General features: G+C 61.5%; 3 protein-coding genes across 3 annotated transcripts; 2 read left to right on the top strand and 1 right to left on the bottom strand.

The window, feature by feature from the left end:
* The first annotated feature begins 733 nt into the window (after nucleotides 1–733).
* On the top strand, nucleotides 734–6,393 carry LRRC47 (leucine rich repeat containing 47). The gene is made up of 7 exons (XM_064172293.1): nucleotides 734–1,387; nucleotides 1,504–1,950; nucleotides 2,411–2,527; nucleotides 3,707–3,822; nucleotides 3,990–4,092; nucleotides 4,467–4,556; nucleotides 5,236–6,393. Exons 1-7 carry the CDS (start codon nucleotides 734–736, stop codon nucleotides 5,461–5,463), a joined length of 1,755 nt encoding a protein of 584 aa, XP_064028363.1. The 3' UTR covers nucleotides 5,464–6,393.
* A 194-nt stretch (nucleotides 6,394–6,587) lies between these two features.
* On the bottom strand, nucleotides 6,588–9,318 carry CCDC27 (coiled-coil domain containing 27). The gene is made up of 6 exons (XM_064172300.1): nucleotides 8,616–9,318; nucleotides 8,103–8,233; nucleotides 7,890–7,967; nucleotides 7,504–7,716; nucleotides 6,943–7,047; nucleotides 6,588–6,837 (listed from the first exon to the last, which is right to left on the bottom strand). The coding sequence occupies exons 1-6, from the start codon at nucleotides 8,785–8,787 to the stop codon at nucleotides 6,706–6,708; spliced, it is 831 nt and encodes a 276-aa protein (XP_064028370.1). The 5' UTR covers nucleotides 8,788–9,318; the 3' UTR covers nucleotides 6,588–6,705.
* LOC135190666 (myo-inositol 2-dehydrogenase-like) lies at nucleotides 8,997–18,912 on the top strand. Its single transcript, XM_064172294.1, has 9 exons — nucleotides 8,997–9,342; nucleotides 9,968–10,531; nucleotides 12,073–12,143; nucleotides 12,921–13,029; nucleotides 13,235–13,365; nucleotides 13,651–13,758; nucleotides 15,511–15,629; nucleotides 16,084–16,240; nucleotides 18,114–18,912. The coding sequence occupies exons 1-9, from the start codon at nucleotides 9,098–9,100 to the stop codon at nucleotides 18,260–18,262; spliced, it is 1,653 nt and encodes a 550-aa protein (XP_064028364.1). The 5' UTR covers nucleotides 8,997–9,097; the 3' UTR covers nucleotides 18,263–18,912.
* The last annotated feature ends 364 nt before the right edge of the window (nucleotides 18,913–19,276 follow it).

Genomic DNA, 19,276 nt, shown 5'->3' on the forward strand with positions numbered 1-19,276 from the left:
AGAAGTGAGGAAATGGATATGTTTGTTTGCTGTAGGAGGATCTTTGCATGCAGCAGCACTGTGACTGCTGAGGCCAGTGTCCCTGGGCTGCTCTCTTGCCCTGTTTTCTGCTAGGGCACAAGATTCTCTGGGGTGAAACCCACAGTGAGCTTTGCTCCTGTCCATGGCACCTGGAGCAGAAATGTTGCTGAGGGCAGACAGTTGGACTGCAGAGCTTCAGGCTACGGTGCTGGTGACTCCCTACCAAAGAGGAGCAGACTCTGGACCTTGCCTCTTGGGCTCTTTGTGACCTCTTTCTCCATGCTGTCCCTGAAGGTCAGCTGAGTTCTCTTCATCCATCCAAACTGCAGAGCCAGCTGGAGAGCAGCCAGAGTCCCTGCCTGTGGAATTCAGCTCACCTGCACTGACCCATCCAGCCTGGCCAGGTCCCTCTGCAGGGCTCTGCTGCCCTCCACCACCTGCACACCTGCTCCTAGCTTGGTGTCATCTGCAAACTTACTGATGCTGGACTCTGTTGATGATCTGGACCAGGAGATAAAGATGCTGAACAGGCAGGAGGGGACTCTCGCTGCAGAGGCAGCACCTCGGGGTTCCGGTACCGGCCGGCTCCTCGCTCGTTCCCCGGCAGCCGAGCTGCTGCTGCCGCTCCTGCGGGCCGTGGCGCCGCGCGGTGGCGGTACGGGGCAGGCGCGGCCGTGCGCTGCCCGCCGGGGCGGGGCCTTCCCGCGGAGCCATGGCGGCGGCGGCGGCGGCGGCGGCTGCCTGGCCCGAGCTGGAGGCGGCGGCGCGGGAGCGGCGGAGGGAGCTGGCGCTGCCCGGGCCGGCGGTGGCTGAGCGGGTGGCGGCGGGCGGCGGGCGGCTGCCGGCCCAGCTGCTGGCGCTGCCGCTGCTACAGTCGCTGGAGCTGAGCGGCTGCCCGGCGCTGCGGGAGCTGGGCCCGGGGCTGGCCGCCGCCCTGCCCGCCCTGCACACGCTGGTGCTGCGCGGTAACGCGCTGGGCCCCGCCGGGCTAGGAGCGGGGCTGGGCGGGCAGCTGCCGGCCCTCCGCATCCTCGATCTCTCCGGTAACGGCCTGGAGGAGCTGCCCGCGGCGCTCGGCGGGACGGCTGAGCCGGCGGCGGGAGCCCCGGCGGGACCTGCGGCCTTCCCGCAGCTTCGCAGCCTAAACCTCAGCGGGAACAGGCTGCGGGAGCTGGGCCCGGGGCTGGCCGGCGCCGCGCCGCAGCTGCAGTCGCTGCTGCTCTCCGGTAACCGGCTGCGAGCGTTGCCCGGCGGGCTGCTGCCCTCCGGTACCGCCGGGCTCTTCCCGCTGCTCAGCCAGCTGGAGGCGGCCGACAACGAGGTGGAGGAGCTGGGTGCGGACATCGCTGCTCTGCCGGCCCTCAAGGTAGGAGCTCGCTCCGGTCCCTGCCACCACCCCGGTCCCCGGTGCTACCTCGGGTCCCTGCTGCCGGCCCCGGGCCCCGTCTCCGCGGCTGAGTTCCCCATCTCCATCTCTTGCAGAGCCTGGATGTGGCCAACAACCAGCTGCGGGAGCTGCCTGCGGCGCTGGCCGACTGCCCCCGGCTGAAGGAGGCCAACTTCAGGGGCAACCAGCTGAAGGACAAGCGGCTGGAGAAGATGGTCAACGGCTGCCAGACGAAGGCCATCCTGGAGTACCTGCGGGCGGGCGGGCGCGGGAAGGGGAAGGGCGAGAGCTCCCGTGAGGAAGCCAGGAAGAAGAAGAGGGAGAAGCAGCAGCAGAAGGATGGCAGGGATGGGGAGCAGGATGAGCTGGAGGAGGCCAGCAAGCTGCTGGTGAAGGTTCTGCACATCACTGAGAACCCTGCACCCCTGGTGGTGAAGGCGACCCCGGGCGTCAGGGACGTTCGAGCCTTCATCGTGTGCTGCGTGCTGCGGGGAGTCAACCTCAGGCCGGGCAACGCGATGAGGAGGTTCCTGTCCCTGCAGGTAACTCCTGAGCCGAGCTGGCACCCCGAGGGCACGGTGGGCACATACAGCTGTGCTGCCTCAGCAGCTTCTTAGTGCTGTGGAACCTCTTTGAGAACGTGGCAGAGATGCCCTGGCTCGGCTCCAGGTTCCCTGAGCTGTGCTAAAACTGTCACCCACCAAACCTTCCAGCAGAGGTTCCCACCTGGCACACTGCTCAGCTCCCCGTTAGGTGCTGAGTGCCAGCCTCTTCCTGGGCAGCGTTCTGATTTCAGACTCTTGATGGCCCAGCTGAGAAGTGCCATCGGCTGTGCTGCCCCTCCTTTGGGTGGTGATGCAGATGGAATCGCTCTGCAGCTGGTGGGGAGGGCTCCGTGCGACACGGGAAGGGCCAAAGTGCTACAGACAGTAAACAGCAGAGCCCTGGGAGGAGAGCCTCAGGGTGGCCTTGGCAGATGCTGATGGATCCTTTGTGTTTTAGACTAAGCTGCACGAAGACCTCTGTGAAAAGCGAACGGCAGCCACGATTGCCACCCACGACCTGCAGCTGGTCAAGGCTCCTCTGACCTACGATGTTCAGCCTCCTGACCAGCTGAAGGTAGGGCACCAGGAGGCCTTTGCCTCTTCTTTTGTTCTCTGGGACTGTGTAGAATGGGAAGAACTTTTTTCTTGCCCTGCAGACCCTAGAAAGCTCACTCCAGGGTCTTTACTTTAGAAGCTGCCCTGATTTCCTCCCTGCCCTGCTGTAACAAAGCCTGCTTCAGGTGGCCTCACAGAGCTGCCTGCTGTGGCTGCAGCAGTGCCTCTGTCACAGAGTCACGGAATGGGTTGGAAGGGACCTTAAAGATCATCTAGTTCCAACCTCCCTGCCATAGGCAGGGACACTTCCCACTAGCCCAGGTTGCTCCTCATCCAGCCTGGCCTTGAACACCTCCAGGGAGGGGGCATCCATGACCTCCCTGGGCACCCTGTTCCAGTGTTCACCACCCTCACTGTAAAGAACTTCTTCCTAATATCCAGTCTAAATCTCACCTCAAGCTTCAAACCATCCCTTCTCAGCCTGTCACTATAAGACCCTGTAAAAAGTCCCTCCCTAGCTTTCCTGTAGCCCCCTTCTGGTGGTGGAAAGCTGCTATAAGGTCTCCCTGGAGCCTTCTTTCCTCCCCTGTGCTCATGTAGGAGGTGCTCCAGCCCCCTGATCATCTTGTCATGGCAAAAGGGTTAAGGTTTGGTGTTCACACAGATATCCAGGTAACACTTTCCCAGGCCTTGCAGATGCAGCAGGTTCTGTGCTGCTCAGTGATGGCAGAGAAGGAACTGGATAAACTTCACACCTAGGCTAGTACCTGAGCCTGGTTCTCAGGTGGGTGTAGCTCACACGAGGTTTAAACTTGGTGTGGTCACAATATTGAAGCAGAAAGGCTGTCCCCACCCTGGGAAAGGGGTCAGGAGTGGTGGTGTCCAGACGTGGTTGCTCCTAAAGTCATAGAATCATAGAATCAACCAGGTTGGAAGAGACCTCCAAGATCATCCAGTCCAACCTATCACCCAGCCCTATCCAATCAACCAGACCATGGCACTAAGTGCCTCATCCAGTCTTTTCTTGAAGACCCCCAGGGATGGTGCCTCCACCACCTCCCTGGGCAGCCCATTCCAATGCCAATCACTCTCTCTGTGAAGAACTTCCTCCTAACATCCAGCCTAGACCTACCCTGGCACAACTTGAGACTGTGTCCCCTTGTTCTATTGTCAAGTGTTTGCTTCCTGGTGTGTGCAGATAACCCCCCTGGGGCGAAAGGAGATCAAGGCAAAGGACCTTCTCCGGCAGCTGCAGCTGGAGGCAGAGGAGCAGAGGAAGCAGAAGAAGCGTCAGAACATTTCTGGACTGCACAGGTCACTGCTTGAGCTCCTCTGCTTATGTCCCTTGGGGCTGGGTAACTCAGATGGGGAAAATGTGCTTGGCTGTGTTTGGGAGCTGTGCTGGGCAGATCAGGAGCACACTGGCTGGCTTTTGTGCCCTGTCAGTTGCTCACTTTGTGCTTCTCTGTTCCTCCTGGCAGGTATCTGCAGCTCCTGGATGGCAAAGACAACTACCCCTGCCTGCTGGATGCTGAGGGTGCTGTCATCTCCTTCCCACCAATAACCAACAGTGAGAAAACCAAGGTCAGGGGATGGATGCTCAGGGTTCAGCAGGGCTCTGCAGCTGCAGTGATGGGCACGGTCCTGTTAGACCTGTGCTTGTGTCCAGAGGGAAGCCTTCACAGCCTGCCTCTGCTCTGCTGTACTCTCAAAGATGGGTCCTGAAGTTGGCTTCTTGCCTCTCTAAATCTGCCAGGCTCTGCCAGGCTGTTACAAAGGCCCCAGGCTGCAGAGCTGGCTCTAGAGAAGAGCAAGAACATGGTTTGTGACTCGTGAATGCTGTGCCTCTCAGGGCACTCAGTGAAGGCCTCTCAGGTGGTGAAGGGTGCTGGGTGGGCTCTGATTCCTCACTCTTGGGCTCTGATTCCTCACCTGCTTTGCCTGGGAAACTCTTACAGATCAGAAAAGACACTCAGGACCTGTTCCTGGAAGTGACAAGTGACAGCAGCCTGCAGATCTGCAAGGATGTGATGGACACACTCATCCTGGTGAGCAGCTCAGGGAGAGGATCCTGCCTGTGCTTGGGCTGCCGAGCAGGTCTCAGCACTCAGAGAGAACAGTAGGGGCAGATGTTTACTGTACCACTGTGTCCAGCTCTGCTGTCCCCAGCTGCTGGAGAGAGTCCAGGGGAGGCCACAGAGATGATCCCAGGGCTGGAGCTCCTAAGGACGAGCTGGGGGTGTTCAGCCTGGAGAAGACTGGGGGGACCTTAAAGCCATTTCAGGCTGCTCTCTAACTAAACCTTTCTTACTGAGGGGCAAGCAGAGGACAGTCTGGCTTTGGGATTTTGGAAGGGGAATGTATTTTTTCTTGCCCAGCTAACATGACCTTTGGAGCAGCAGTGAAGGCTGAGAGGCTGGTGAAGGTCACAGGACAAGTTGAAAATGTGCCACCAGCAGACTCCTCGGCAGTGATCCTACAGCAGGCTCCTGCTGCTTAGCATCAGCCCTTTAACAAACCCCAAACCGTGTGCTTTTGACATAAAAAAATCAAGGTGGATCTCCTGGGGAGCACAGTTGGTGATAGAGCAGAAGCCCCTTCACTACTGAAGAGTGTTTGCATGCAGAGGTTGCTCCAGAAGCTGATCAGAGCCACGCTTTGGAGCCAGCTTGGAGTTGCTGTGAGGCCTTAGCCACAGAACTCATTTTGGTTTCTCTGTTTTAACAGAAAATTGCAGAACTGAACAGGTCTACCCTAGAGAACAAGGAGCACTCAGGCTCAGATGATGACTCCCATGCTCATCATGGACCAGTGAGTCTGAGCCCCCCGGCAGTGACCCCTCCCTTGGTGGTGGAGCAGGTTCGAGTGGTGGACACAGATGGAAACTTAAAGGTGCTTTATCCTTCCAAGACTGACCTGGCCATGGTGTCCTCTCTGCTGACTGTGCTACGTTAGCAGTGCCAGAGCTGAGGACAGGAGCCCTCTGCTTTGTTTTCTCTGCCTCCCGCTCTGCACCTGGCATGCAGGGAGGTGCTTTGGGGGCTCCAAAGGAAAGAGCTGGCAGCTGCAGTGAGGAATCCAGCAGATGCCATGCACCAGGCCTGGGGAGATGCTGCAAAGCTCCTTCACCACCCTCTCTTTCTGTGCCTGGAGTAACTGTGGGAACTTAACTGCTGCCAGGACTTGAAGCTGAGCTGGACAGTGCTGGTTTCTGTCTTCAGACACAGACACAGCTCCTGTTTTTTTAAGTGAAGTCAGTTGACTGCAGGACTTTGTGCCTCCTGGTGTGTTCCAGAGTCATTCTCCATCCTAGTGGAAGTGCTGCTTGTGGTGACCTTGTCGTGTGCCTCTTTAGTCACTGCTGGTGGAGCACAGCATTTATTGTTGCTTCTTGAGTTCCCTTTTGAGGGCTGCTCCTGCCTTACCCCAGCACCACCAGAGCTCCCTGGCTCCTCAGAGTGACCCTCCTGGAGCTTTGTGTTGCCCCCCTACATGGTGAGTGCTGGGAACACCTCTCCTACTACACAGGCAGTGCAAGTGGCTCTGATCTCTGCAGTCTGTGGCTGACTTTTGCATCCAGGCTACAGCCTGGGTGAACACAAACCACTCCATAAGCTGAGGGGACTCACTCTGAGCACTACAGACCTCTCCATAAGCTGAGGTGACTCGCTCTGAGCACTACAGACCTCTCCATTAGCTGAGGTGACTCCCCTGGCACTACCTGGGTGAACAGAAACCTCTCCATAAGCTGAGGTGACCTCCAGATGGGTTTTTGTCAGTTAAAAGTGTTGTAAAGCTGGAGCTGAACTTGCAGATCCTGTGTCAAATCCATCCACCTGCTGGGACCTAGGCTGCTGAGTGGAAAATAAAGCAGTTCTTGCAGTCGTGGTCACTTGTTTGGGCCCTGGTGGCTTTTCCAGTCATGTAACTCTGCAAACCTGCCAGAGCAGCTCATGTGTGCTGCACAGATGGGAAATGAACCCTTCCTAGCCACTGGGTAGCAGCCCTTGGTGATGCTTCAGGTTTCTTTGTGAGGCCTGAATATGTGCTACAGGTCAGTGGCTTGCAGTGAGATGAGAAGTGATTGAAACATACTCCACAGAACTTGAGTAAAGAGAGTTTAATTGGCCAGAGCCAGGCAGCAGGAGCCTGCTGCTGCTGATGATATCAGGGCTGCTGTCCAGGCCTTGAAAGCTGCTACTTTACAGAACTCTTTCTCCTGCTCTTGGCATGGGTGGGAGTGGATGTGTCGGTGCTGTGCAGTGAGGGGACCTTGGCACCATTCTGTGTCAGCAGCTGCTGGGACTCCACCCACTCATTAATGATCTTCTGTGGAGAGGAGGAAAGGGGTTAGGTGGGGAGCAGCACTGCAAGCTAAGCTCTTACCGAGTCCTTGCTGGCTGATAGAGGCAGGCTCTGGAGCAGCCCTGGTACCTGCATCGCCTCCAGCACGTCCTGGTCAGAGAGCTCTGCCTGGGGAGCTTTGCTGCCTGCTGTGCTGAAGGTAGCCTGCAGGATTCTGCTTCTGAATCTGTCAAACTTGTGGTAAAAGAGCAGAGTTGGAGTGTTTGGGTCATTGCAAGGTCCTCCTGTGTTTCTGGGTGGGCTGAGCCCCTTAGCCAGGAGTTGGGCTCTGTGCTCGCTGCTGGCATGGAGCTTAGAGGACACAGCTTGAAGGTGTTGGAGCCTGGAAGGGTGTTGGAAGTGTGGTGCTGTAACTGTGCTGAACTCGAGGGCTTCTGCTGAGGCCTGTTTGCTTTGTGGGTGACATGAGAGCTGCACTCTAAACAGCTGGGAAGGGAATCGCCTGAGCTGCTGCTTTGGCAGCTGCAAAGGGAGACTGGCTCCAAGAGCAAAGGGCTGCAGTGCCCTGGGGCACCTCCTACTGTGTTTCTGCCCGAAGCTGTCACTAAGCTTCTGGGCTCTCTGCTTGAAGTGGCTGAAGTGTCTCCCGGGGGGGTGGTGGGAGCCTGAGGTGAGGAGGCCTTCACTCACCCTGCTGGCGACCTGCTCCAGTGCCACTCTTGCCTGCAGCTCCCTGTGCTGCAGCGTCTCAGCCTGGCTCTGCAGCACCTCTTGCGCTTGCTGCTGCCTCTGGAGATGGCGTTGGCTGGCCAGAACCTCTGCCTGCAGCTGGCTGACTGTGCCCTGCAGCTCACCCAGCAGCTGCTTCTGTTCAGCCAGTTGGGATTCTTGTTCTGTAACAAGCTGAGAAGAGAGACCTCCTTATGGCTGTGAGCAGAAAGTGAGCTGCAGGCTGCCAGCACTGCCAACTGCTTTGCCTTGGCATTTTCTCTACTATTACTGCACTGAGTGAGGGAGTTCAATGTGGCAGACTTCCCCAAGCCCAGCACAGCTAAGCAGTTCACCCAAGGACTCACCTGCTGAAGGCTGCAGTTCTCCTCCTGCATGGCCACCAGCATCTCCTCGTGTTTCCTTTCTTCTCTCAGGCTGCAGAACTCCAGAGAAAATATTTTACACTTGAGTTCTGCAGTTCACAGGTGGGCAAGGGGTTGGTGATGTGCACAGAGCCTGAGCTGCCAGCTGTCCCCACAGCCATGGGCAGCTCCTGGGGGGGGGGGGGGGGGGGGTACCTTGCTGGACATGGCTTGGAGCTGCTTCTCCCTCTCTCTGAGCTGCTTTTGGAGCATCTCCTTCTCAGCCGTGGCTCTGCGGAGCTGGGATCCTTGGATCTCCAGCTGCCTTTGCAAGGAGCAGATGGCACCTGGGGGGGTTGAAGTGCTGCTGTGAGCAGACCCAGTCTCAGGAGCTCCCTGGCTCTGTTTTTGGAGGTAAGCAGGAGCAGAGCTGCTGTTGTAGCTGCCCGAGCACAGCCTGGGGTGAAGTTAACGCTCCAGCCACAGTGCCCGTGGCCGGTAAGTGGTGCCCCTGGTGATGCTGCGGGCAGGAGTGTCTGTAGCCAGGATGCTGAAGCCCTGCTGGATGCCCCAGGGCAGTGCTCAGAGCTTTCTCTGCCCTCCACTTCGAGAGTGGCTCCAGACCCAGGGGCACTTCAGCAGCAGGTTTTGCCCTCGGGAGAAGCTCTGCTTGGGCCTTCTGTAGGTAAAAGGAGAAGGATCCCAAGCTGGGACGCGTTCCCCGGGTACCTGTGGCCATGTTGTACTCCTCCTTTGCTCTCCGCAGCTCCTCACGCAGCTCCCGGTCGCTTTGCTGGCTCTCGGGGAGCTCTGCCACCGGCGCCTCTTGCGAGGTCCCTTGAGCATCCTCCTCTCTGCCACCGGCACCGGCGGCTGCTTCCCCTGTGCCCTCCGCGTCCATCCCCGCGCTGGAGAGGGGACAGCGCTCGGGTGGACTCAGGGCTGGGGGTTGCGGGCCGGTGCCCGGAGTCCGATCCGGTCACAGCAGCGGAGGGGACAGGTGCGAGGCTGGGACGGGCACAGGACTGCGAGTGGGACCGCACTGATGGATGGATTCGGGCTCAGGACTCGGACTGGGAGTGAAACCGGAGCGGTAGTGAGGCAGGACCGAGCCTCGGACGCGTCGCTGCCGGTTGCCAGGCAACGGCGGCATCACCGTGGCGGCGCTTCCGCTTCCGTCGGGGCGGGAGGGGCGCACCGGGGCCGCCGCCATGGGGCGGAAGAAGAAGACTCTGCACGACTACGCGGCCGAGTTCTCGGAGCTGGCGGTGAAGCGGCACCTGCTGGAGCGCGGCGCGGCCGGGGAGGCGGCGGTGGTGGAGACTCTGTACTGCACCTCCTGCCAGCTGCCCATGCGCGTCCGCCGCGACCGCATCCTCGAGCACCTCTCCTCCGGCCGCCACTACCGCAACCGCCGCCTGCTCCGCCAGCACGGCCTGCGAGCCCCGCTCCTGCTGTGAGTGCCCTGCCCGGGACCCCTGCCCGCCGCCCCCGCCCGCCGCCCCTGCCCGCTGCCCCTGCCCGGGATCCCTGCCCGCCGCCCCTGCCCACTGCCCCTGCCCGGGACCCCTGCCCGGGACCCCTGCCCGGGACCCCTGCCCGCCGCCCCTGCCCGGGATCCCTGCCCGGGACCCCTGCCCGCCGCCCCTGCCCGCCGCCCCTGCCCGCCGCCCCTGCCCGCTGCCCCTGCCCGGGATCCCTGCCCGCCGCCCCTGCCCGCCGCCCCTGCCCGGGATCCCTGCCCGCCGCCCCTGCCCGGGACCCCTGCCCGGGACCCCTGCCCGGGACCCCTGCCCGCTGCCCCTGCCCGGGATCCCTGCCCGGGACCCCTGCCCGCCGCTCCTGCCCGCCCGCTGCCCCCGCTCTCCCCGCTGAGCTCTCCACTCCGCGGCTCCCGGGAGCCTGGAGCCGCCTGGCCCCGCGGAGGTCTCACCTCGACCCTCCCCCTTCCAGTCTCCCCCTCAGCTCTGCGGGTCCAGGCGCTGGCACTCACCTCTTACTGCTCCCGGTGCTGGGCCAGGCTGGAACCGGGGGTCTCGCCGTACCGAGGCTGACCCCAAACCCTCTTCTCTCTCGCTCAGCTCTGCAGGTCCGGAGGTCGGTGCCAGCCACCCGCTGCAGCTGGACCCCCCCTCGCTGCTCTCCCAGCCCTCCTTCCTCCTGGCCGCCAGCGCCGGCAGCAGCACCGGCTACGGCACGGCCCCTTCGCCGCCCTCCTGCCACAAGCCGCCGGTCCCCCAGCAGCCGCTCCCCGCCTCTAGCTCCCCCGCCGCCGCCGTGGCCGTGCCCAGGGAAGACCCCGCGCCCTCCACCTCCGCCAGCCGCCCCGCGGCGCTCTCCACCTTCCACATGAGGCTGGCTGCCGGCCCCTCGCAGCAGGCTGCCCACCGCGGGGCTGCCCCCGAGGCTTCCCGCAGCCCGGCGCCCGCCCCGCGGCACTGCGGCAGCGTCGGCTTGGCCCTCTTCGGCGTCGGACTCCTTCAGAAAGCCTCCTTGCGGAGCCTGGTGGAGGAGAGCGGCTGCTGCCTGCTTTACATCGTGGAGGAGCAGCTGGAGGAGGTGCAGCGAGCCTTCGACTGCCAGTTCCTGGCTGGCACCAGGGTGCTGCGGCAGCAGGACGCCGATGTGGCGCTCAACGACCAGCGGTACTGAGCGCAGCTAGCTCCGGGGCAGGGGCCGGGCTCTGTGTGCCAGGCTGGCTTGTCACAGACCCGCAGAACGGTAGGGGGTTGGAAGGATCCTCTGGAGATAGCAGTCAGTCTGACCCCCGCCCCCCAGGGGTCACCCAGGGACACATCCAGGTGGGCCTTGAAAGTCTCCAGAGAAGGAGGGTAGAGGTTTCCCCTCTGGACAGTGCTGCTGTGCAGCCCCAGACCATGCTTGGTTCCATGGAAGGGAACAGTGAGGCCAAAGGGCTGTTAGGGGCTGAGCCTCACATGGTTGAGGTGCTGGAAGGTGTCCAGAGAAGGGCAACAAAGCTGGTGAGAGGCCTGGAGCACAGCCCTGTGAGGAGAGGCTGAGGGAGCTGGGGGTGTGCAGCCTGCAGCAGAGGAGGCTCAGGGCAGAGCTCATTGCTGTCTGCAGCTGCCTGCAGGGAGGCTGTAGCCAGGTGGGGTTGGGCTCTGCTCCCAGGCAGCCAGCAACAGAAGAAGGGGACACAGCCTCAAGTTGTGCCAGGGCAGGTCTAGGCTGGATGTTAGGAGGAAGTTGTTGTCACAGAGAGTGATTGGCATTGGAATGGGCTGCCCAGGGAGGTGGTGGAGTGCCTGGAGGTGTTGAAGCCAAGGCTGGCTGGGGCACTTAGTGCCATGGTCTGGTTGATTGGGCAGGGCTGGGTGCTAGGTTGGGCTGGATGTGCTTGGAGGTCTCTTCCAACCTGCTTGATTCTATGATCACCTACCCTTAGTGCCTCAGGAGCCTCTTCCCTTGACTCTCATAATCGATGGAAGCTCAGAGAGAGGCTCCAGTCTGGTTTTCTCCCTGCCCCTTATTGTTCTCCACAGCCTGCCCTTCCCTGCTGCCTGCCAAGCTGTGTGCCCCAGAGCAGTGCCTGGCTTTGGTGGTGGTGGCTCTTTGAAGCTGAGGTCAGGGAGGAGGTCTGTGAGCAGGACAGGCTGTGGTGGCTTGCTTTGGAGCTGCCACATCAGTGATGTGGCTGCAGGCAGCTCTCCAGCTGGGAGTTTTGGATCTCCAAAGTGGAAGGCAGAGCTTTTAAGAGGGGTGGGATTGATGTTGGAAGCTAAAGTATGGTGATGAAGTAAGACAGAGCCAGCTCTTGGCCAGCAGCTCTGCCACAGCAGCCACTGAGAGGTCATTGCAGCAGGGTTCAAGGGGCACCTAAAGGCTTTCTCCCTCAAGCTGCAGGAGAATCAATGCAGCTCTCTTGTGCCAATTGTGCCTTTGCCCTGTGTGTGTCATAGAATCAGTAAGGCTGGAAAAGCCCTCCCAGGACTGAGTCCAGGCTCTAAATCCATCATGCCACGTTTCATCCTTGCATGCAGGTACCCTGTTTCCTGTAGACCAGAACCTGCTCCTCCAGAGCAAGGAGTTTCTGCCTTCTTTTACCCCTTCCTCCAAGTTTAAGGTGACTGTTGTAAAATAAGTGCAGCTGAAAGCAGCTCCTGAGCCTTGTGACTGCAGCAGGACCTCTGCCTCCCCTGAAGAGCTTTCCTTTTGCCTTCTGCAGAGTCTCTGGAGCCATCATTTGCTCACCACCTGAGGAAGCCTCTGAGATCGTCATCGATGCTCTGCGAGCAGGTGAGAGGAGCAGCAGCAGAGGCAGCACACAGTGAGGCAGGCTCTGGGAGCTTGCTGAATGCTTGAGTCTTAGAACCCTGAAGTGGGACCTCAGAGCTCAGCTACTCCATGGGCAGGGGCACCTCTCAGCTGGACATGGCTGCTCAAGGCCAAATCCAGCCTGGCCTTGAACACCCCTGGGGAGGAGGCAGCCACAACCTGCCTGTTCTAGAATCCCATCACCCTCAGACTGAAGAACTTCTTCCTCAGCTGCAGTCTTATCCTGCTCTCCCTCATCTTCCAACCATTCCCCCTTGTCCTATCTCTGCACACCCTCAGGGAAAGTCCTTCTGCAGCCTGCTTGTAGCCCCTTTTAGGTCCTGGCAGGCAGCATTAAGGTCGTCGTGGAGCCTTCTCTTCTCCAGACTGGGCACCCCCAGCTCCCTCAGCCTGTCCTCAGAGCCCTTGGATCATCTTTGTGGCCTCCTCTGGTTGAACTGTGCCTTTCGTGTCCTTTCAGGCTGTCTGGGTAAAGAGGAACTGGTGACCCTGCTGCTCATGGCTTACCAGCAGCGCACTTTGTGCTGGTCCCAGTGTGGCTCTGTGGAGTGGTTTGTCCTAAGAATTCCAGCAGGACTCACAGTCCCACTGCTTGGAGTCCCTCAGCAGCTGGGAAATCCACAGCTGGAGGCCAGGAGGGGGCCAGCAGCATCAAGACAGGAGAAGCCCCAGCTGAGCTCCATCAGCCATGCTTGCAGGTCCCTGGCCTCAGGCCTCTCTCTACTCTGTTGTGCACAGGCAAAGGGGTGCTCTGTGAGAGGCTGCCCAGCGTGGACAGGCAGAGGGCAGAAGCTTGCTTTGCTGAAGCTGAGAGATGTGGCAGACCCTTGGTGTGTGGCTTCTACAAGTAAGAGCAGCCCCTGGGGAGGAGGGCGCAGGGCACCTGGGTCCTCCGTGCTGGCTCCGTCCTCCAGCGGCCTTAGCTTTGCTGCTGCTTGGGAAGGCTGGAGCCAGGAGCTACCTGGATGAAGCTCAGCTGAGGTTGTGGCTAACACTCAGCTGAACCCAAACCTGACTTACTCCTTTTCCAAGCATCTTCCTCCTCTCTCCAGGCGTTTTGACCCAGCACTGCAGTTCCTGTACAAGAAGGTCCGTGAGGGCCAGGCGCTGGGCAGGATCCACCGCATCTCCACCACCAGCAGCATCTACCCAGCAGCATCCCTCAGCTCCCTGAAGGCATCAGGTACTGGGCAGCTTCCTTCAGAGGGCTTCTCAGAGGGCTGCACATGTCTTCCCCTCCACGTTCTGGTTGCAAGGCCCTGTGTTTATGTGGCCCTCAGACCCAGGGGGGAGGTCTCTATCGAGGAGCATTTTCCTTGCCCAGCTTTATTTTGGTTGTGTTTTCCTGTTTGCTTTTTGTGTCAGCTGCTTTGAAGGAGCTTTTTGTAGCAGCTCAGTGCAGGCCAGAAACCTGCCTTGGCTGTGGGCTGAGTGTGGGGACCTCAGTGCCTGCTTTTGCTTCTCCCAGGTGGGATCTTCTACAACGCTGCCGTGCACGATATCGACATCACCAGTTTGTTACTGGGAGAGAGGGCACCAGACACAGTGTTCTCACTGGGGCATGCCTTCTGTGAAGGTGAGGCTCCACCTCTGGGTGCTTTGCTCTATACCTCTGGACTTCAGCACTAAAACTGTGAGGCAGATGTGCACGGGAAGCACAGGAACCGCAGCAGCTGTCCTGCTGCTGAACAGCTGGGGGTGAAATAATGAACTGAGGGGGAAACAGGAGGCTGCAGCAGCTGCAGGCAGTGAGTTCTGAACTCTCCCAGTCCCCTATAGAATACAAGAATCAGTCAGGGTAGGAAGGGACCACAAGGAGCAGCCATTCTCAACCCCCCTGCCATCAACAGGGACACCCTACCCTAGAGCAGGCTGCCCACAGCCTCAGCCAGCCTGGCCTCAAACACCTCCAGCCATGGGGCCTCAACCACCTCCCTGGGCAACCCATTCCAGCCTCTCATCACTCTCCTGCTCAACAACTTCCTCCTCACCTCCAGCCTCACTCTCCCCACCTCCACCTTTGCTCCATTCCCCCCACTCCTGGCACTCCCTGACAGCCTCAAAAGTCCCTCCCCAGCTTTTTTGTAGCCCCCTTCAGATCCTGGCAGGCCACAAGAAGGTCCCCTGGGAGCCTCCTCTGCTCCAGCCTGCACAGCCCCAACTCTTTCAGTCTGTGCTCACAGCAGAGCTGCTGCAGCCTCTGAGCATCCTCCTGGCCCTGCTCTGGACACTCTCCAGCATCTCCACATCCCTCTTGTCCCAGGGCCTCCAGAGCTGGATGCAGTACTCCAGGTGGGGTCTCAGCAGAGCAGAGCAGAGGGGGAGAATCACCTCCCTGGCCCTGCTGGCCACACTTCTGCTGCTGCAGCCCAGGCTCTGCTTGGCTTTCTGGGCTGCAGATGCACACTGCTGGCTCCTGTTGAGCTTCTCCTCTAGCAGCATCCCCAAGTCCCTCTCTTCAGGGCTGCTCTCCAGCCACTCACTGCCCAGCCTGCATTTGTGATTGGGATTGCCTCGACCTAGCTGTAGGACCTTGCCCTTGGTCTTGTTGAACCTCCTGAGGTTGGCTTGGCAAGAAGTTTGCTGCAGAGGCTGCTGACAAGAAGGTTGCTGCAGAGGCATGGCTGAGCTATGCTCTCTGCAGCCACTGAGGATTTGCTGTTTGAAATCCTTGGTGCCAGAAAGGAGGAGCAGAGCTCTGTGCTTGCAGAAGCAGCAGAGCTGTCTCGGTCACTTCTCTGCCTGCTCTGCTCTCTGGTGCTTCCTTGCTGGCCTCAGCACAGGTAGAGATGTGGATTCACTCTGGATTGTGCCAGGCTGCTGGGCATGCTTGGAGTTACCAGGCTTCGTTTTGCCCAACCAGGGAGCTGGGAGCTGCCCTTGTTGAAATGGAAATGCAAAGTTGTAATTAGGGTAATTGCAGCTGCTGCTAGGAGGTGCAGAGTGCAGCGTTACCGTCTGTGGTAAATGCCACAGACCAGGTGCCCCAGGGAGGGTTTGCTGCCCTGCTGGAAGGTGCCTGGTCCTGGCTGTAGCAGGCTGCAGAGGCAAAAGTGCCTGGGAGGAGGAGTGGAAGCCTTCGGGGAGAGCCAAGGGCCGGGAAGGTGGAGCTGAGCCCCGGGGCTGTTTCTGCAGGGCTGGTTCTGGTGGCACTGCAGGTGCAGGAGCGGCGGTGCCTGGCAGGAAACACTGTGCTGGGGAGGGGGCTGCTTCCTGCTGGCAGGAATCGTGGAGCTGGTGTCAGCTGCGGAAGGGCAGAGCTCTGTGGAGCTGCAGAGCTTGCTGCCTGCTGCCCCTGCCATCAGTGGGTGCCTTTCTTGTCGCTCAGAGGTGGCCCAGGTGCAGGACGCAGACACGGCCGCGGTCAGCATGCAGTTCCCTAGCGGAGCCATTGCCACCCTGGACATCAGCCAGCACTGCACCAGGACCTGCGAGCACAGGCTGGAGGTGAGTCCCTGGCCCCCAGCCCAGCCTGCCCCCTACCAGCCGCCAGCAGAGCCCCACCCCTGCCCCTTCACACGGACAGTCGGTGCCTTGCAAGGGGCACTGCCCAGCTCTGCAGCAGCAGGTCTGTGCTGCTTACATCTGCAGCCTCCTTTCACCTTTGTCACCCAGAGTCTGCCTCTCTTCACACCTCTTCTGCGTGCCAGCCTGCATGCCAACCTGCCAGAGCAGGGGCAGCTCTCCCGAGGCTGAAGCACTGGTGCACAGCTCATCTCTGCTCCCTGCAGGGTGACTTTAGTGGCAGAGCAGGAGTTAAGGCTGCCGGACAGGATGGGCTGTGGCTGGCAGCTCCTCGGGAAGCTCTCTCTGGGCTGTGCAAAGCAGAGCTGCTGCTGCTGGCCTGGTGCTGGAGATACAAAGCAAGGTGACTTGAGGCTGCTGCTGTCTCTCGCTGCAGGTCCAGGGGTCTCAGGGAGCCTTACGGGTGGACAATTGGAATCCCCTGGGGATCACGGAGCGCGGCACCACGGCCCCCATCTGCTCCCAGACGCAGGCTGATCGCTACAGGGATGCTCACAGGGAACTCTTCCGACACTTCCTGAGAACCCTGCAAGGTGGGGCAGGGGCACCTTGGTGCCTGGGGCCGCTCTGGGAGGGTGCTGTCAGCAGCTGCGAGGGTCGTGGGGGCCCAGCCCAGGTGGTGCTGTGCCGGGGCCGAGCTCGCTCAGGCGGTGCCGTGCAGGGGCCGGGGGGAGCTCGGGCGGGAGCTCAGGCGGTGCCGTGCAGGGGCCGGGGGGGCTCGGGCGGTGCCGTGCAGGGGTCGAGCTCGCCCAGGTGGTGCCGTGCAGGGGCCAGGGGAGCTCAGGCGGTGCCGTGCAGGGACCGGGGGGAGCTCAGGCGGTGCCGCGCAGGGGCCAGGGGTGCTCAGGCGGTGCCGCGCAGGGGCCAGGGGAGCTCAGGCGGTGCCGCGCAGGGGCCAGGGGAGCTCAGGCGGTGCCGTGCAGGGACCAGGGGAGCTCAGGCGGTGCCGTGCAGGGGCCAGGGGAGCTCAGGCGGTGCCGTGCAGGGGCCAGGGGAGCCCAGGCGGTGCCGTGCAGGGGCCGAGCTCGCTCAGGCGGTGCCGTGCAGGGGCCAGGGGAGCTCAGGCGGTGCCGTGCAGGGACCAGGGGAGCTCAGGCGGTGCCGTGCAGGGGCCGAGGGGAGCTCAGGCGGTGCCGTGCAGGGGCCGAGGGGAGCTCAGGCGGTGCCGTGCAGGGGCCAGGGGAGCTCAGGCGGTGCCGTGCAGGGGCCGAGGGGAGCTCAGGCGGTGCCGTGCAGGGGCCAGGGGAGCTCAGGCGGTGCCGTGCAGGGACCAGGGGAGCTCAGGCGGTGCCGTGCAGGGACCAGGGGAGCTCAGGCGGTGCCGTGCAGGGGTCGAGGGGAGCTCAGGCGGTGCCGTGCAGGGACCAGGGGAGCTCAGGCGGTGCCGTGCAGGGGCCAGGGGGGCTCGGGCGGTGCCGTGCAGGGGCCGAGGGGAGCTCAGGTGGTGCCGTGCAGGGGCCGAGGGGAGCTCAGGCGGTGCCGTGCAGGGGCCAGGGGAGCTCAGGCGGTGCCGTGCAGGGGCCAGGGGAGCTCAGGCGGTGCCGTGCAGGGGCCGGGGGGGCTCGGGCGGTGCCGTGCAGGGGTCGAGCTCGCCCAGGTGGTGCCGTGCAGGGGCCAGGGGAGCTCGGGCGGTGCCGTGCAGGGGCCAGGGGGGCTCAGGCGGTGCCGTGCAGGGGCCAGGGGAGCTCAGGCGGTGCCGTGCAGGGACCAGGGGGGCTCAGGCGGTGCCGTGCAGGGGTCGAGGGGAGCTCAGGCGGTGCCGCGCAGGGGTCGAGGGGAGCTCAGGCGGTGCCGCGCAGGGGCCGAGGGAGCTCAGGCGGTGCCGTGCAGGGCCCGGGGGAGCTCGGGCAGTGCCGTGTAGGGGCCAGGGGAGCTCGGGCGGTGCCGTGCAGGGGCCAGGGGAGCTCAGGCGGTGCCGCGCAGGGGCCGAGGGAGCTTCCAGTGAGCAGCCAGGGCAGGGCTGTGGCTGCTTTGCTGCCCTGGCCGGAGCCGGTGGATGTGTGGGGCACAGCAGTGCTTGTGGCTTGCTAAAAGCCTCTGAAGGAGCTGCTGGCACAGCCAGCTGGTGGCTTGGCCTGGCATGGGCAGCTGCTTCTGTCACTGCCAGGTCAGTGAGATGGGCAAGGGCTGCAGTGTGGCCTGAAGCTGTCCTGAGAGGGAAAACTGCGTTGCCCTTGTGGAGCAAGCAGCTGGCTGGAACAGCAAGGAGGCCTCAGCCAGTGTCCCACCTGCCCAGCAGGAACAGGACATCTGCTGGCTGCTTTGGGCACGCCGCAGGAGGTTTGGCACAAGGCAGGAGAGAGAAGGAGGCTGAAGCTCTGCATTTGGATCCTGGGCTCTCAGCTCTGGATGCCCTGGTGGGTGGCAGTGTAGGTTTCACCCAGCCCTTCTTTCCCGTCCCCGCAGGCAAGGAGCCCCCCGTGGTCACCAAAGAGCAGTTCCTCTGGACCCTGCAGGTGGCTGCAGCTGCTGAGCAGTCCTGGAGGAGCGGAGCTGCTGTCGCCCTGCGCGGCGAAGCCATCGCCCCAGCGGCCGTCAAGACTGAGGCTGTGTGACAGCTCCTGCGTCCCGAGGGGAGGGACAGGGTGAGCCCTGCCCACCCAGCCACGGCTCCACTGTGACCTTGCCACAGGACTTGTGGTTTTGGCCTTCCTGCTGGGAATGCCCAGAAGATGAGGGGGGGGTTGGCACTTCTGGACCAGAAGCAGTTGGCACTGAGGGTTTGTAGTGCACCAGACAGAGCCCCCGGGGGAGTCTAGGCAGCTCTTCCTGCTGGGCAGCTCTGCTGCCCTGGCTGAAGGTGATGCTCCTCAGGCTGTGGTGGGATGGTGCAGACCACCACCAGAGCATGCCTGGTCCATGCCTGCTTCCCTTTGGTGCAGGCAGTGGCCTCTATCCCGAGCTCACCTCTGGCCTTCTCTTTATTGTTTGGGTTGCTGTTTTGGCCGAGGGTTTTGAGTCTTTTAGAACAGAAGTCAGGGTCTTGAGTTTCTTCAAGGTGGGGAGAGGCCATGCTAAAAGCAGGGGAGGAGAGGGCCACCCAGCCTGGCACGACAGAGACTTGGCAGGGAGGCTGTGATCTGGGCTGTTCCTGGAGCTGCAGCACGCTCAGGAATGAGCTCTATGTGGTCACAGAGCTGCCAGGTGTGGCTGAACAGGGCTGTGCAACATCTGGCACCAGCAGAGGTGCCTGCTGAGGGGGTTACCTGGTCAGAGCATGGCTGCATCACCCCCCTGCAGCAGCTGGGCAGCTGCCTGCAGCCTGCTGCTTCCCTCTCTTAAATGCTGCTCACATTTTGGTGAGGGAACTGAACTAATATCCAGGGAAGGGCTTGGAATGGTGGAATGGGTTGGGTTGGAAGGGACCTCAAAGCACATTCTGGTCCAACCCCCTCTGCCTTGGGTAGGGACACCTCCCACCAGCCCAGCTCGCTCAAGACCTCATCCAGCCTGGCCTTGAACACCTGCAGGGAGGGGGCAGCCACAGCCTTCCTGGGCAGCCTGTTGCCTGAGCTAGGTGCAGGAAGGGCAGCTGAAGAGTATTTTAAAGGTGATTTTTACATCCCAGC

Source organism: Pogoniulus pusillus, chromosome 36, assembly GCF_015220805.1.
Source record: "Pogoniulus pusillus isolate bPogPus1 chromosome 36, bPogPus1.pri, whole genome shotgun sequence".
Lineage (NCBI taxonomy): Eukaryota > Metazoa > Chordata > Aves > Piciformes > Lybiidae > Pogoniulus > Pogoniulus pusillus.